This window comes from Xenopus tropicalis, chromosome 9, assembly GCF_000004195.4.
Source record: "Xenopus tropicalis strain Nigerian chromosome 9, UCB_Xtro_10.0, whole genome shotgun sequence".
Taxonomy (NCBI): Eukaryota; Metazoa; Chordata; class Amphibia; order Anura; family Pipidae; genus Xenopus; species Xenopus tropicalis.
In genome coordinates, this window is record NC_030685.2 from 49,191,161 (window position 1) to 49,209,028 (window position 17,868).

At 37.3% G+C, this 17,868-nt stretch overlaps 1 protein-coding gene across 1 annotated transcript in view; it reads right to left on the reverse strand.

The window, feature by feature from the left end:
• Positions 1-17,868, reverse strand: part of pikfyve (phosphoinositide kinase, FYVE finger containing) — a gene marked incomplete at its 3' end in the record, with an annotated part of 124,852 nt that overhangs the window by 70,117 nt on the left and 36,867 nt on the right. The window contains 6 exon segments of the mRNA NM_001375305.1: positions 2,274-2,381; positions 3,517-3,591; positions 4,332-4,509; positions 7,599-7,728; positions 8,820-8,882; positions 14,103-14,270. Of these exon segments, the coding sequence (NP_001362234.1) occupies positions 2,274-2,381; positions 3,517-3,591; positions 4,332-4,509; positions 7,599-7,728; positions 8,820-8,882; positions 14,103-14,270 (722 nt within the window).

The window sequence follows — 17,868 nt, forward strand, 5'->3', positions numbered from 1 at the left end:
GGAACTGCAGTTACCCAGTGACTAAATCTGCAAAGTTTAGGGACCCTAGGACTAATAGTTAAAGAATAGCAGCAGTTTTAATTTAAACCAATAAAATTCAATATGTAAATTGTGATTGGTGGATGGTGGGTGTGCCCACTTTTTCTAACCTTGAGTTTAAGTCACCCAGTGACAAACAATAGGCACCCTGGCTTAGAGTGAGAATGGCAGCATTTTAAATTTAAACCAATGAAATTCAATGGATAAAATCTGATTGCCTGTTAGTGGCCCAACCCACTTTTCTGATTTTTTTAACTGTAGTCTCCCAGTGACCAACTTTGCAAAGTTTGTGAGACTTTTTTAAACTTTAAAACTTCTTTAAACTTTTTAAAACTTTAAAACTTTTAAACTTCACCATTGAAAGTAAATAGGTGAAATGTGATTGGTTGTTGGTGGCTCCGCCCACTTTTTTTATAACTTCGAATAGCAAATACCCAGTGACTAACTTTGGAAAGTTTAACAACCCTGGAATTAACACTTAAATACTGGCATCAGTTTAAATATAAACCAATTAAATTTAATGGGTGGAAATGGACTGGCTGTTGGTGGCTCTGCCCACTCATTCTAACTGAATATGTAGTCAGGTTATTTGGGAACCCTGAAATAAATAGTGTGAGAAAGGCAGCATTTTAAATTTAAATAAACAAAAATTCAATAAAGGAGTCTGATTGGCTGTTGGTGGTTCCACCCACATTTTAAAAACTAAAAATGCAGTCCCCTAATGACTCTGGTGTTAATACTGTGAGAATGGCACCAGGTTGAATTTCCCCATTGAAAGTCAATAGGTAAAATCTGATTGGCTGTTGGTGGCTCAGCCCACTTTTTCTAACCTCTAAACCGCAGTTACCTGGTGCCTAACTCTGCAAAGTATGGGGACCCTGGTGTTATTACTGTGGTAAATTTTACAATAGGTAAAATCTCATTGGCTGTTCACAGCTCCGCCCACTTTTCGGCATCCAGCAATCATCATATTTTTATTCAGGCTGACCCCATGACTATGTGATTTTGGTAGTGTGGCCTCAAACCTGTAAGATTGGCAGCAGTTTTAATTTCCCCATAAAAGTCAATGGGTGAAATTTGATTGGCTGTTTTTGGCCCCTCCCACTTTCAGGTCATCCAACAAATGTCACTGTTTCATTCGGGGTGACCCCATGATTATGTTATTCAAGTTTGGGGGGTGTAGCCTCAAAGCTGTAATGTGGAAGCAGTTTGAAAATCTTCCCTGTCAAAGTCAATGGAAATATTGGGGTGTTTGGAGCAGCGCCACAAATAGATGGGGGGCGGGATTGCTTAGAAAAGCTCAAGTAACCTGCTCCGCAATAGGGCAAAGAAGTGTGGAGAGTTTGGGTGTTTTACCCCTAAAACTGTAGCAGGAGTAGCGTTTAGGAAATGGGGGGCGCTAAGAAGAAGTAGAAGAAAAAGCGGAAGAATAAGCTGAAGTTGAAGAACAGTAAGTTGGGTTTTTCAACCCAACATAATAATTAAAATTCAGATGCACAGGGGATCTCCCCACCCAACCGACAGCCAGCTAACCCAGATTTATGATATAAAAGCCACCTAACTGCCATGAGTTGCTAAAGCACCTGTTAAACATACACAGCCCAAATTGCTAATTGTTTTTTTTTTTTTTGCGCAGGTGTAGCTCTGCAACTGACACAAGCTTCACCGTATAAAAAAAAAAAATCAATAGGCTTTTACACTCTGCATCCACATTAAACCAAATAGCTATAACACACAAGGGCTGATTCATCAAAGTACGAGTTCGAATCCCGAAATGGGTAAAATTCGAATTAGATACGAAAAATTGTATTAGTCATGATAATAACATATTGGTGATCCGAAAGTCACAGACTGTTTGTATCCTAACGATCGTAAACTGTGGGAAAACCTTTTTGAATTTGATCCTTCTGTGGAAGCCTCCCACAGGACTAAATGGCACTCTGCAGCTCCAACCTGGCCCAAGGAAAGTCCCGATACCGAAGCTTGAATGAATCCGAAACTTTCGTACTTGGCACGATAAATAAAAATTTTTTGCAAAGTACGAAAAAGTCATGCACATTAACGGAAAAGTACGCACAGTACGAAAACTTTAAAAAAATATGTTTTTTTTGTATTCGGAAGCGATCGTACTTTGATAAATGAGCCCCACAGAGTTCATCACCTGCAAAAAACTATTGCAGAGATTTTGTTCTATAATTAGTATTATTTTTCCATTGCAAAAAAATTGAACTCACCTGAAGGACTATGGGATCAATGCATGTAAACTTGGTTTCCTCCCGATATAAATATTCGATGGAGCACTTCAGCAGCAGTATTTTGGGAGTTTTAATACTTGCATTCATCTGTGTCAAAATATTAGTTGTCAGCAGCACTGCATTTTACAACATCCAAGTAAAAATAAAAACAAGCCTGTAAACTAGCAGTTTTCATGATTTATGGGATGAAGCTCCCTTGATGCTTGAACACTAGGTCAGTGACCCCTTAGCACATAGCAAGGCTACAGAAATATTAAAACATTTTAAATCTATTTAAAGGGCAGTATAGCACTTATTCAACATGAGTTAAATCAATAGAGCTTGTGCTTGCACATACTTGATGCCTATTGTTTGAATTCTGAAAAATGTATGCGCTTTGTTTTTTCTTCAGCTAAACAGGGAAACTGAAGCTGCCCCATGTCTGTTCCTTGCGAGTTAAGTAATTAGACTACCAGGGCACAACAAATGGGAAGGGAGGGTCGTTTATTGGGAATCTAACCATCTATTTGCAGGGAGGGAACATGGAGTAGCTTTAGTTTCCCTGTTTAGCTCAAGAAAAAAACTATAGCATTTTCATTTATTAAAATAAAAGACAAATAGAATATTTTACACCAGCCCTATTCATTGAAATCATGTTGAACAACAGGTATACAGAACTTAAAAGAACTCCATATTTTTAAATCAATAAGGAATATGAAGAATATGGATCTGCATTGCACATCCCCAAGCATGTAGATACTACTATGATTTTGGTCAAAACCTTAATCTCCTGGACTGATATATAAATGTTTGTACTAGGAAAATTTTTCAGACAATTATAATATTTTCCGCTGCTGTTTTTTTTTGTTTTTGTTTTTTTTTTATGGTTGACCTAGTTTTATTTCAGAAATAAAAGGCTTCCCATGTTTAAGGTGATGAGACTTTAATTTTGTGTTAAAAAAAATGTGATTGACCCACAGTGAAAGGAGTAGTAGTAAGCAGGGCAATAACAGAAAGAAAAAAAAAAGTGTGTTTGTTTTTTTTTTACATCATTTTATCCAATTCCCTAGCACAAAAAAAAAAATTTAAACCAGCACCTGTGTGTCGAAAGGGAGTTTTGTTAAGGATATGTATAACCTCCTCAGACTTGCTTATACAGGTACTTCTTTGTATTTCCCACTATTGCATTATAGCAATTTCCAGTAAATGTTTTAAGCTACACCAATAAATTTATAAGAATTACCTTCTTGTGTGCAATATTCTTAGTGCAAACAAAGCCATTAACTACCATAGAGTCAAATTTCTTTCCTCCCGGGATCTGTTGTAAATAATTAAAAATTAACAGGATATAAATAGAAATATATTATTATATTAATATTATATTTAGACACAGTTTCAGAAAAGAACAGTACTTAACAGTATTTTTCATTTTATATAATAACACTATAATGTATATATATAGAAAAAATCTGTTTATTTAATCACTGCATCTACGCGTTTCGATCCCCACAGGATCGTCATCAGGATCCTGTGAGTGCTCTCTATAAATGTGCTTTTTATTTTTCTGGTCAGCACCCGGCGAGTGTTTTTGATGTGGTAAAAAAAAAACTGAATAAAAACTGCAAGCCTCAGAAGAATTGTGCATAATTTTTACACAAATTACATGTAGGTTAGTTAGTTAGTTGCTAATTAAAAGTGTGTTTACATTATTTACTTATGACACTATAAACATATTAATGTTAAGTGTGTGATTAAAAGTCAAAATAATGTGTACGCCATTATTATAACATACAATCACATCAAATATGTATATATGCATAGCACATCACAATCATCACAGATAAATAAGTATGACTAATAATTGTCATCTTTATCCAGTTCTCTATAATGTGTTCCCTCCACTTATTCAGGTGCAGATCAGATATTCGGAAGCAGATTGAGTGCAGATCTTATTTCTAAATAATAGTGAAGCAATGCTTTGTCTAAAGAAAACAATTTGACAAATGACAAAACACAATTAAGTTCAAAGACAAAACATATGAACAAATTCCGACATACTTTTTTGATGTGAACAAACTGCCGTATATCCATGTCATCATCATTTTTAACATCAGGACGTACGGTCTGTACCACTTGGCACACTAGTTGCACAATGATGTCTTTCCAGGAGAGAGAGAGGGACTCGTTGTACAGCAATTGCTGCAGCAGAGACATCATATGATTGTGGTTGGCAGACCTGTGGTTAGAAAAAGTGCTTAGGCTTTAATCTGAACAAAGAACCTTTACTGACAATCCAAAATTACTTAAGTACTTTTATCCAAAAATCTGCTAAAATAAAGGTTACTGGGAAGTGAGCTTGGGCACATCCATGATTAAATTTTTTAGTTTTTTTTTTACAATAGGCCAGTGTACCATTGCCTCGTTGTATATTTTAAACATAATTTTTTTTAAAGGTACTTTATATTGTTTTAAGCCGTTAAAACAAAGCAAAAACAAGTTTACACAAAATATGATAATTAGGCTCAAGTCGACATATCAGTCGGTGTATCAGTGGAAGCTATAGAAGTTAGTTGGATACAGTGAATAGACAGTAAATTTATAATGGGGTTTAAAGCATAAACCACCTCTGGAGGAAGTCAAAGTTAAATGGAGGGGCTCACCTTTTTTAGGCTTCATCAAGATGTATAGAGAAAGGGTCTATATAGCTCCATTGGCCCCAGACCCTAAGCATTTCCTGTTGCCTTGTTCCAGACATCTTGTTCAAGGCCCTGGATCCTCTATGGCAAGGGGAGTTGTGAGGTAAGTGTTGTAAATTGGAAGTGAAAGGCGTGCCTGAGTTGGAGGATGGAGTTTGGGCTGGTTGGCATTTTTGCAAGAAAGATGTTGTCTACTAGATCCCCTAGGTATTTTATGTTATGGCTAGGCCAATAGATAAAATCTTGTCAGTTTCTAAGGTGTGGTAGATATGAGCTATTATACGCCTGGGTACTTTAAAAGGCTACCATATAGTTTTTTAGCCAGAGGGAGTTTTTGTTGGCAGCTGTCCATGGAATCCTACCAAAGTTAAAAAAAATACTAATGGAGCCAATTGGTGCACCTACAGACAGGGCCTCCACCACAAATCATGGGACCCTGTACAAGAAAATAATCTGCCCCCCCTAATTTGGTTAAAAAACAAAATACACAGAACACAGTAACATCACTGAACTTTTGTACGCTGACTTACTGGAGGGACAGATGGGGGCTGGGGCAGCATGGCATTTGTGGAGTTGGGCAGAATGTGTGGTAGGGACAGCATGGCATATGTGGAGTTGGGGTATGGGCATCATGGCATATGTGGGGTATGGGTAAAATGGCACATTTGGAGATGGAGAGCATGTAGGGTAGGGACAGCATGGAATCTGTGGAGATGGAGAGTATGTGGGGATAGGGGCACCATGGCATATGTGGAGAGTATGTGGGGATAGGGGCAGCAAGGCATATGTTTAGTTAGATGGAAAATGGCACATGTGGGGTAGGGGAGAGATAACCTCCATCTGCCAATCCTATCCAGTCTCTACACAGAAAAACGACCAGGACAGAGAGCTGTGCATGTAAAAAAAAATGCAGAAACTGCAGCTCCTGCCACCCTCCCTCATTTCACCAGCAACAGCAGCTCAGTGGGAGCAAAGGGGGCCCTGGCTAATGCAAGTACAGCACTGCCCAGCCCCTCTTAAAAACCAAAACTGTCCGGGCCCAGGACAACTGTCCCCCCCAATGGTGGCCCTGCATACAGGTGTACAAGCACTGTAAAGTTGTACATTTTAAGGGATTTTAACCACTTTAACTATGGGCAGGTAATATAAATAACAGCATTTTCCTCCTCAAAATTGTTAAGAGGAACAAGGTGGGATCAAGTAAAATTAAAGAAACAGAATGGTTCTACACAGTCTAGTGTAAACCATATCACTGCACTGTGCTGTACTTCTTACTTTTTAAATCAGAACTCTTGTGCATGAGCTTGTTATGCGATTGTTATTTAGAAACTTGCCATAGTAAGTTCTTGCACAAGTGCTTCCACACGAATGCCACACAAGGCCATGGGAGCAATGCTGTTCAGAAGATCAGAAGCCAAACAGGAAGAACAAACGCTGAGCTGTGTAAAGAAAGTTCCCATAATGCCTCACTCCTGCACAGACATGGAGACCAACTGAACATGCTCAGTTAGTTAGTTATGAGTCAGCTTCCTGCTGATTGGCTCAGATCCACATTCCTAAGGGGGGGTGAGTTCCTAGCATTCTTGAGGGAGGGGGGGGGGAGCAGGAGAGAGCAGAAAGCTGAGAGCTGTGTCTGGCAGAGGAATTACAGATACAAGAAATCTTTTTTCAGAGAAGTCAGTGTTTCTGTGAGTGCTTATGGCTGTATTTACATAGACCTTTCTGATAAAGCTTACTTAGTTTTTACCTTTCTTTCTCCTTTAAGTAAAGCCAAAAGCTTGGCATTAAAAGTCTAAAAAATTAAATATCTCCAAGAAAAGCCCCCCAAGTAAGTCATTTTATTTTTTGGGTTTAGATCCCCTTTAATATGGCCCTCAAACATGTTGTATGAAAGCAATCAGTCCACTACAAGTAAAACACTTGCCCTAAAATATCATTACCGGTAATCCTGCTTAGTCTTATGTGAATATGGTTCTGGTAAAGAGTATATATCCAGAGTCCCTGACAAAAAACAAATCAGGACTGGAATTGTTTGCCAAAAATAAAACAGAAATAGTCACATGCAAAGAGCAAATGACAAATGCTGAGGTTCTGATGTGCTCCTCACCAAAGAGGAGCTGTTTAGGTAAAAAAAAAGTGCATGGTTAATGTACTTATGATGCTCACCCATAGTAATCAAGATAATAAAAGTGACTATCAAGATATTAAGCACCATGCTGAGACATTATGTAACATTATGTAAGTGTGTGTCCATTAAAATTCCACATTTAGCCTTAAGTGATACTGACATGAAAAACTACATAAAAAGTTACCTATAGGTCATGTTGATAATTTTTTTTGCTTTTGTAAGTAATTGTTACTTGGAGTTCCTAAACCTGACCGTTTTGCCAACCTGACTGTCCCTTCTCAACCTGTCAGTTATAGCTTCTAATGCTAACAGACACCTGCAGCCGGGCATTTGGCAGCCCCCTCATAGAGGAACATGGGGGATCAGATTGGTAATGTTAATGCATAAGGCAAATACTTTTATGGCAAAATTATAAATATTATGCAAAGACAATGTTATGATAGATGTAAAAAAAGTTTCATTTCTGGTGTCAGTATCTCTTTACAAACCAATAATCCTTACAGTAGCCTCTCCATTGCCTGTTTCTCTCCATTCTCTTCTCTCAGTTGATCCAGGTTGTTATGATGCCATCCCAAAGGAGTAAATAATAGATCCTTAGATTTTTCCTCCACTCGCCGATTGAACAAAGATTCTACAAAGAAAACACTAGTTTAGGTTGTAAGCACAGCTTTCAGCACAGAAAATTGGTTACTGATAAAGTACTTGTCCCTTTAATTTATGTAACAAATGCATCAGTTAATTTTATTTTCTTACCGCAATAATGGCCTAATTCAATTTTCATACTGTACATAGAAAGTGCCTTCTACCGCTGTCAAGCAGGACAAGCTAAATTCTAACAGTGACAGAGCCCACTACAACACTGTAACAACACTACATTAGACTGCTGAAATTCAGAGTGTTGGTATGCTATGAGCTTCTTATTCTAGCTGCCTAAAAAATACATACAAATATCTCATTATTTTCTGTGGGGAAATAGTTTACTAACAATCAGGGACACTGTGTGTGTCTTGTTATGGTAAGTCAATGAAAATAGTCTATAAAAATGTCTACCACAGTTCTACAAATAAAAGAAGTGTGTAAGACAAACTGTATATTTGTTGCAAAAATGTTGTACATTACGAATACTTTAAACCTAGCATAGACGGATGTAGTTAAATAGGTACAAGAGACTTGTATGACGTCAGCTCTTACAAGCTCAGGAGCACCTCACTTAAGCATACAGAAATGCCTTGAGAAAGAGATATATTATGATATTTCTGTATACTGTAGTTTTTATATCCTAATAGCACACTTAACTTAAGTAAGGTGCCCTTCTCTGAACTTTCAGTTTGTGCAAGCTCTGCCTCTAGTAATGACAACATTTTCGAAACTAAAAGAATTAGCAAAGAGCAGCAATGTGCTGCATATTAGAGGCTCTGCATGTTTTATATACACAGTACACTCACAGACTGTAATATACAGCACATTCCTGCTCTTTGCTAGTTCTTTAAGTTACTATACTACTATAATTTTATAAATGTAGAGGTTTTGACCAAAGGAGAACATAAAATTAAGCTACCAACTGCAAGAAAGTCCTATAGCACATGGTTAATATGTTACAAAGTTTACCATCTGCCTTGTTTATATAATGTCTACTCATTATCATTTTTCCAATTTTTGTGACAAAAGGAAAATGTTAAAAGGAATTATTCAAAATATACTATTAAAATACAAAATAATTACCTTTGATAAATGCATCGCTTATGGGAACAATCTGTTGCCCACCATCTTCTGACAGAAGAAACTCTGTTGGAAACAAGTGTAAGAAAGAAAAGAAGTGGTGACTAAATCCTTCCAGCCAAGTTACGCTCAGAGCACACCCTGACTGACTCATTGCTTAGAAAATTATAGCAGCCAAAAACAAAACACCCAGCAGCCCATAAGGATGTCAGTGACATGCTCAGCCTTCATTCCTTTGTAGTTTAAAATCTCTGGTATCTGTGTTTATAAGGCACCTAGAAGTGCCACTGCAATAAATGTATTTGTATGCATTGTACTTTTTTTTTTTTTTTAAGGTCACAATGTCATTCACTTGAAAAACAAACAAACAAACAAAAAAAGAGCTGTATCAGTCATCACTCTGACTGGCTGAAGAAAAATTTACAATCATTGACCAAGGTAACAGATTCTGTTAAGCCATTACAATCTTATTTAAAGCAAATATTGTGATGTTTTTCTTCCTTCTCTTCTCCTTTGCTTTGTGAATTCCTGATAGGCCGATTAGAGTAAAGATTTCTAATCCAGATAAAGCTGTTAACTTTTTTTAAAAAATTGTTAGACTTGGCCTAAAAACCCTTTCTTGTATTAGCAGTGCTAATTGAAAGGTAGACAAAATGTGGTATTCCCTTACAATTTGGCCATAGATCAGCCATACATTCAATAACTAAGTATAAACTACATTCCCTAGTAGCAAAATTAGGGTTTAATTATAACTGATGTCCCAGAAATGTGAAAGGTTATTCTGGTCTATTAGTCTATTAATGAATACATAACACAGAAATAATTGTCCTGTAAAACAACTATTCTGCCAGTGGAAAACAGAACCAGAGTCACAGCGACACAGTTCCAGAACTCATAATGGTGGCCAAATATTTGCTACCTGCCATTTTTTTACCACTTTGCATATCTCATGTACACAAATTTCCTATCCATGTGCCATTAGCTGAAGATACTTTCAGCATATTTATAAACTGCTGTATTACCTTGGTGACCTACATGCCTAGGTGGTCTAATGTCATGCAAGGTTGAGAACCTCCATATGTATTAATGAAAAATGTACGTCTGCTTTATTACCCTATAAATATTACATCCACCACAACTGGTGGTGGCTATGCACATAAGCATCCATTTTGGTAAATTGCACACAATTTTTAAATGCACAGTATTTTCCCTGCATTTGAGTTCAAATGACGTCACTTTTGGAGAGTAACATTTAAAACACTGCCGTTCAATATACTTCAAAAGTCACGTGGAGCTACTGATTTAACCCACCAAGGGAGGCCTGAAATTAAAGTCAGGTCAGACTGATTGCAATTCCAGGATACCATTGCATCACTGCATAATACATCAGGAAAGGCTGAAGAAGAGCATTGGTATTTGCCATAAATAACTTTCTGAATAGGGTCAATGTATCCACACACTCACAAACACAGTTCCAACCAAAGGTTTGGACACTCCTTGCCAAATTACATTTTAATTACAAATTACTTATATTCAGATACAAAACAAACAAATAGTACAGGAATCAGTTTGCTAAAAAAAACAACATATTTGCAAATATTAATGCACATTTGACCTAATTACACCCTATGAACACTAACCATGTCGGTCTGAGTTATGTTAATTCTTTCTTGTGAAGTTTATAATAAAAACACAAAAAAACTATTTACATCATTAGGCCTTAATAGCCATAAAACTTTGGGTTGCCAATTAACAACAATTGGTTCCTCTAAGTAAAACAGATAATATGAAAATGAAGATAACTTATGTTTGCAAAGCAGGGGAAGACTATAAAAAGACTGAAAAATGCTTCCAGCTCACAATTTCCACTCTATGTTATGTGATCAAGAAATCGCAGTTAAGGGGAACTGTGGAACTTAAGGCAAGATCTGAAAGGCCAAGTAAACTTTCAGGCAAAACTGCTTGTATGTTGGCCAAAAAGGCAAAGCAAACCTTTATATCACTGCAGATGGCCTACAAAAAGGTTTGGCTAACACAAAACTGGCATTACATTGCTCCATGGTGCAGTGGTGTTTGTACAAACATATTCTGCAAATTATCAGGAGTAAGTCTTAGTGAGGCCTATGCATGACTTCGGCTTTCCGAAGTTGTACAAAGTTATCTGCAGTAGGAAACTTGCGCAACTTCGGAAACCTGAATCAATGTGTAGACATTTCTACCGGCAACTCCTCATCACAAATGTCAATGTTTGAGGCAGGCAAAGCAGCATCTGGACAAGCCAGATGCCTTTTGGAAACAACTGCTGTGGACTGTTGTAAAAATCTGTTGTAAAAATTTGAACTTTTTGACCACAATTATTAAAAGCTTTTTCTGGAGAAAATAAGGAACATCATGCAAAACCTATGATTCATGATCGTGAATAGTGATTTACATGATATTTGCAATTTTGTTTAACTAAAAAAAAGAAAAAACTGTTTTCAAAATATCTACCTGCAAAAGTAGTGCTCCATAGATTCTTAGGTCTTTGCTCTCAGCCCAATCTAGCGGGCTTGGAACACCTTGGCTGCCTAAGGTCCTATCTATGTCATTCTGAAGTTCCCAGCAGAGTGGGGGAAGTGCAGGCATTTATCTCTACTGCACATGTGCCCTTCATTTGCATTTCCCTGACTGACACAATTTACTCAGATCAATGAATCTCAGAAATGGCAAGAAAAGGGGCATGCAGAATAATAAGCATTGCCTGCACCTCCCTGTGATGTAAGTCCCCTGGGTGGCAGAGCAAAGATTTTATGCCGCACTACCAGTGCAGGTAAATATATTAAAAATTATGATTTTTTTTTTTTTTTAATTAAACCAAATTGCAAATATCCTTTTTTAAAAAACTGTAACAAAGGTGAACAACCTCTTTAAAGTTTACAAAACAAAATGTATTAACATTTTCAAAAATGTTGTTTTTTTATCATACCGAGTGCTGAAGCAGTGATGTAATTAGGTGCCCAAATTATTGCTTTTAATTGTACAAGTAAACAGTCCTATTGCCTCATCTGCTGATGAAATAGGCATTAGAGTTCCCTGATACTTATTTAGCACATAAAAGCAAACAAAATATATATTTTCTTTTTGCAAGTCATAGCTGGTTATTATACTTTACTTTCAATCCAAGAACATTTTCTGACAAAAGAATCTGGGTAACTGTAAGAGGAGCAATTATTCAAAATCATTTATTTCCAGGACATATTTTCTGTTTCCTAAAATGTCAGTGCCACTCAAGGATGTTCTATCACTCCTTTACCTTGCAGCACCTGGCCCCTGAAACTTTCATTAAAATCTGTCTATACCAAGGTGTCCCCAAAAGCCAGTCCACAGTCAGAAAAAGAACAGCGAGACTTAAGGCAAAGGCACACGGCGTGTTTAAAAAAAAAAAAAAAAAAAAAAAAAAAAAAGACGGGTTTGAGCATAAATACCACACGTGGCTGATGATATGCTTTTCTCAGCAAAATGTAGCAAGGTAAGGTGGGCCAGTATCATTATATAACTTAATTATGAGACAAAAACTACGCCGGGAATATGTTTTGGCACTAGCAACCTCGCAAGAGTTTTGCTGCCATTTAGTAACTACACAGTGTATTTCAGCTTAGTGTATCTACTACTATGCAGATCCCATATTAACTATGGAATGGAGTTTTGTAGGCAAATTGGTGTTTCAGCAAAAAAACACATACAATGGCCTGGCTGATGTAAGCACCCTGTGGGATTACAATGCTGCTTATCCCATCATTGCCATTAGGGCTGTATTTTATGTATATATATATACTAGAATCTGTGTTTTAAAAACCACCCAGTGTACCATTAGAGCCCCACTACATACTGATAAGCAACACAAAAGCATCTCTTCTCAATCCACATAGGTAAAGAATGTTGCCTTATCAAGGAAAACTGTCAGGCTGAATCAATCTTCCTCTACACTTGTGATGAAGTGTCACACTCTCCCCCCCCCCCCCCCCCCAATTGGCTGTCTAGAAGATGCAATGCAACCATAGGCTCAGCCACAATGTGAAACTATGTCTAATGTCTACCTGTTTGCAGTTCACCAAACTTAGTACTCAACCGATTCCACAACATGCACAAATGCAATTGATGACTCTTCTTTGTAGAATAAGGTAATTTTTTTATTTGTAATCATGAAATCGCTGCATTTTCAAAAAGAGGTTTACTTTAATATGTACATAATACTAAACCTAAACCATATCACCAAATGTAACCGGACATTTCTACTTTTTAGGAAAGGCTTCCCACTACATGCCGAACCACTGTTTAAACATTTGCTTCCATACGGCTACAAGAGCATAGGTGACGTTAATGTTGGGTTAAGACCAGGGCTAGGTGCAGGCCAGTTAAGTCTTTCCACTCAGCAAGAGTGTGTACAGAGCTCACTTTGTGCACTTTAGCATTATTTACAGGGCTTTTCATATTGTTGCCATCACATAGGAATGTACCATCTTGTATTGTACAATGTGAAGTTAAGGTCTGCTTTTACAATAACCAGAAGGCCAGAGACAAAATTCTCCTCTAGCAAGATTCCTCCTCCAGCAAACGGAGAAGGTATTACACATTCTTGTCAACCTATAAGACTGCCAGATATGCCAGCATGACTTATCATTTCAAAGAATGTGTTTTCACTGCTCCGGAGTCCAATGGTGGAGACCTTTACAGGTGTAATACTACTTACGTATAACTCTGTATAAGCACTTTTATGCTACCCTGTTAAGGTCTTGAGATTTGCTGAAAACCCATTCTTGTACTATCCTGTTCTTACTGCAAGGCGGCCATACCACATATGTCATCTCATACATTCCATCCATTCAGCAGCCTTTAAGTAATATAATAGTAGTATATATAACAAGGAAACTGGTGTTAGGGGGGATTTCCTAACATTACATGGAGTCCACCAGTTTCCTCAAATGCACATAACCTGCGATTCACTTATCTATGTTATTTTTAGTTTTTCAGGGATATTCTGAATGCTGGTATGACTGACATATAGAAAATGGTTGCAGCAGCGAAAATGGAAATTTGCAATGTTTCTTCAATGTAATTAATGTTATCGAGCAGGTCTATAATATGCTCTTTTAAGAATGCTATGGTTACTGGAGTTTATATGTACAAAGAGAAAACATATTCCTTTAGGTTTAAAAAAGTCTGTGAAATTATGTAAATAATACATGGCTATTAAACTCCAATACAGATTATTTCTGGAAAAGCCTACTTGTGACTGCTTTGTAATACCTTTCTGGTCAGCAGGGTGTGGGGGTACATGGGGATACTTGGAATGCTTCTTGATGTGGAAGTTGACGTTGTCCATCTCCACATTGAGGCTGATGGAAGCAGCCGAGTCGCTATCCATAGCAGATTGGAAACTGCTGACCGATGTACGTTTGCTAGGACTTGTAGAGTCTTAGTAATGCAGAAAAGAAAAGGATCGATGGGAAAAGGGGGAGGGGTAGATATAGGATAATGAGGGAGGAGGAGAGAAACTATCTTTAGTAAATAAAATATAGCTCCCCAGGTTTAATAATTTGAAGCAACCAAGGAAGAATTTTGCTAATATTTACGTTATTTCCTCACTCTAAGAAAACAGTCCTTTTTTAACAAAATTTTTGTTAAATGAACAGCAGGGAACAATGGCACACAGATGCATGAAAGATTTAGGTTACCATTTGTCAGTGTATTTAAGCAATTTTGTTACCAACTGGAAAAAAAACAAAGTAACAAATGTCTGGATTACCTTTAGGTGGCTTACTTGGAAACAGCTCTAGGTGGTCTGCTAATTCTTGGTGCATTTGTAAAAGTGCGCATACACGCACCAATATTATCGTACAAAACCCTGTTTTGATGCGTGTGTGGTGGGTTGACAAGGTGACCGATATTGGCAAAAGCCTTCTATATCAGTTGTCTTGCTGATCGGCCAGGATGAAAAATTTCGATTGCCTGAGCATCGGCAGTAGGTTAATGCTCAATCATCAGATAGGGGTAGAATTCTAATGTTTCTACTGCTACCTGCATATCTGATAATTCAGCTCTTAATTTTAGTGGAGTGGTTGGTGATCTTTCCTGCAACCAATGGTTGCAGAAAAGATTGTTATTGTATGGCCACCTTAAATGACTGCGTGCAATGAATATTCTTCCACATAAATGAATTGGTACATTTAATTATGATCTGCTATATTAATTGCTTTGGGTTAATTAGACAATGATAAATCAGCCCAATAAGCTTAGGTCCACTAGATGCTCTAGACCTATCAGGTAGAAGCTGAAGAAATCAATAAAACACAATCTAATTTAAAAATTCAATTATCCAAAAGAAATACTCAGTAAACAAATAAACAAACAAGTTTACATTCACATATTGCACTAACAATATACATTCAAGATTAAAATATAGAGTATATATGTTTCCCTTAAGAGCTATGTAAGATTTTTTTGTAAATATCTTTGCTCATTTCTTCTATGAGCATTACCAAAAAGAATGTCGAAGCAACTATAGAAGCATCTAACCACATTTATTATAGAAAGAGCCAAATGTACGCCAAATTAATTTATTATCTTCATAGTTATATACATGGTATTCATAGTAAGCTATTTGAAACCTCCTTCTTCCTATATTGTTTGGCACAAGGAGAGATTAGTCGCATGCGGTTAAATCCTGGCTACCACAGGCAACTTATCGGCCCTGATTGCTTTGCCACTGGCAATGAAGTGAATGACCAGTAGCAAAACATATGCGGAAATTCATTTTCCGATGATGCCCAAAGTTTCCTGCGTAGGAAATATGCCTTTCTACTAGCAATTAACTTTATTGCCAGTGTGAAGTTATTTCAAGAAGATTAGTTGGCCGCGGTAGTTGAGATTTAACCGCAGGCTACTAACATAGTAACATAGTAAGTTACGTTTTTTGTCTATTGCAATGTTTGCACTATTACTGTAATGTAGAATTAAACAGTGCTGCATATACAAGTAGTGCTTTAAAAATAAGGATATACATACATACAAATATTAAGAGGAAAAGTATGACCGCAAAGTCACAAAACATAATAGCTAGTCTAGTCCAGCATGCGATAACACATCATGCTTTAATATAATCCTGCAAATATTCCTTTAAAACTAATGCAGTTAATAATAACACTTATTTATAAGATGTCACCATTTTCCGCAGTTTCTTGGAAAAAAAAAATTCTTATATTATATGCAATCACTGACTGGAAGGTCATTTTAATTCTTGCATGTTACAAAGCTCAACAATGAGCAATGCACATTGGGCATTTGATTTACATAATTATTTCTATTGGGAAATTAAGTCTTGTATAAATTTCAGAGAGCCATTTCCATGTAGAGTCTGGGGGAATTGGCTGAATTACAGCATCCAAGAGATATTATAAGAAACTTGGAAGTTATAGCACTTATGCCATATGTAGAGTATAATAACACAGAAAGTCTAGATCAGTGCTGTCCAACTGGCGACCCGGGGCCCCTCACCTGTCTGGCTGTTTTGATGGCTTACCTTTGTAAAAGCTTTAAATGGTATCAGTACTGAGATTAACTGGCCCCCTGGATTGTTCACACCTCAGATTGAAGCTGTAAACACCTGTATTGTTTAAACATGTAATACCCTGTGCTGTTCACACCTTTTAGTCCTTGCATTGTTCACACCTTAGGCTCAGACTGTAAGCACCCACACTGACCACCTGTTCCCACCTCAGACAGACTGCATAACGCCAGCATTGTGTCACTCTATGTACTGCCTGCCCAATGCTGCCTGTGTGTATGGCACTCTGCTTGCCCTATGTGGGAGGTGAACCTGGCAGTGGTTTGTTCTGGGAGTTTGTTAGCATTTGGAAATAATCATTATATGGTCCCTAAGGTGTATTATTATATGATAGGGGTTGCTGTGCTATCCACAGGGGAGGAGGAGGCGGCATATGGATTTTAGGGTATGTCTTAATATGACATAATATTATTCTTGAATAATGAATGAAGGGTGATATCCCTGCAGTGAGAACCAACCATTTGGTGTTTTGTTGCGCTACCACCATTAATTTGGGGATGGTCTTAAATGTTTGTAATACCATGGGTGTGGTTTGAAGTGGGTGTGGTTTAAAAGGGGGAGTGGTCAAAACTGACTTCGATTATCGGCCCTCCACCATGTAGGCCAGAAAAATTCCAGCCTTGGTACCACAGAAGTTGGACAATACTGGTCTAGATGATTTTTTCTTTCTCCGAGAAACCCTTTCAAAATAAATCATGCACATTTTGATTAAAACACCAAAAGCTTTTGTTGGCCTTCATTTATCTGTAAAACATCATATTCTTAATTAGTCTCAATTGCTTGCCATTGTATCAAATGGGACTCAATATTACTATAAGCAGAATATGGTTGCTGTGGTCCCCCCATTTGCTATCATAAAAATCAAACACTCCCATAACAACTTTACCAAGACTCGGGAGTTTGACCCCCTGAGCTAGACCCTTCTTGACATTTCCAAACAAAGCACTAAAATATCACTATAACCAGTACCCCTACATTTTGGCACAACTAGCCTTGTTTTTAATTACTTCTTTAAAGAGAAGTGTGTGTTTGATTAGATTTGTGCAAAACATTTACCTTGGAACCCATGCCCCAAATAAAATATTTTAAAAACTTTTTTTAAGCAAATTTGGAAGTGTTTTAGTTTGGCCCATAACTTTGGCTGTTTTATGGACTCCCAATGGAAACTAACACAAAATAAAAATTGTCATGCCAATGAACATATCAATCGCTTACAGGATTATTGCTGAAATCACACCGAGCCCTGAACCACCCCTACCGTTATGCAATAAAAATGCAATGTAAACTGCCTAAAACCATCAGCACACTTTTCAGCCCACAAAACAGGCACAGAAGTAGTTTTGGGCATATTTGCACCATTTGAAATAAGTTGGACAAAATGCCTTGTTTGCCTTTAATTTAAGATGACCAGACAAATATCAGCTTTCCAAGAATAAGTAAAAAAGAAAG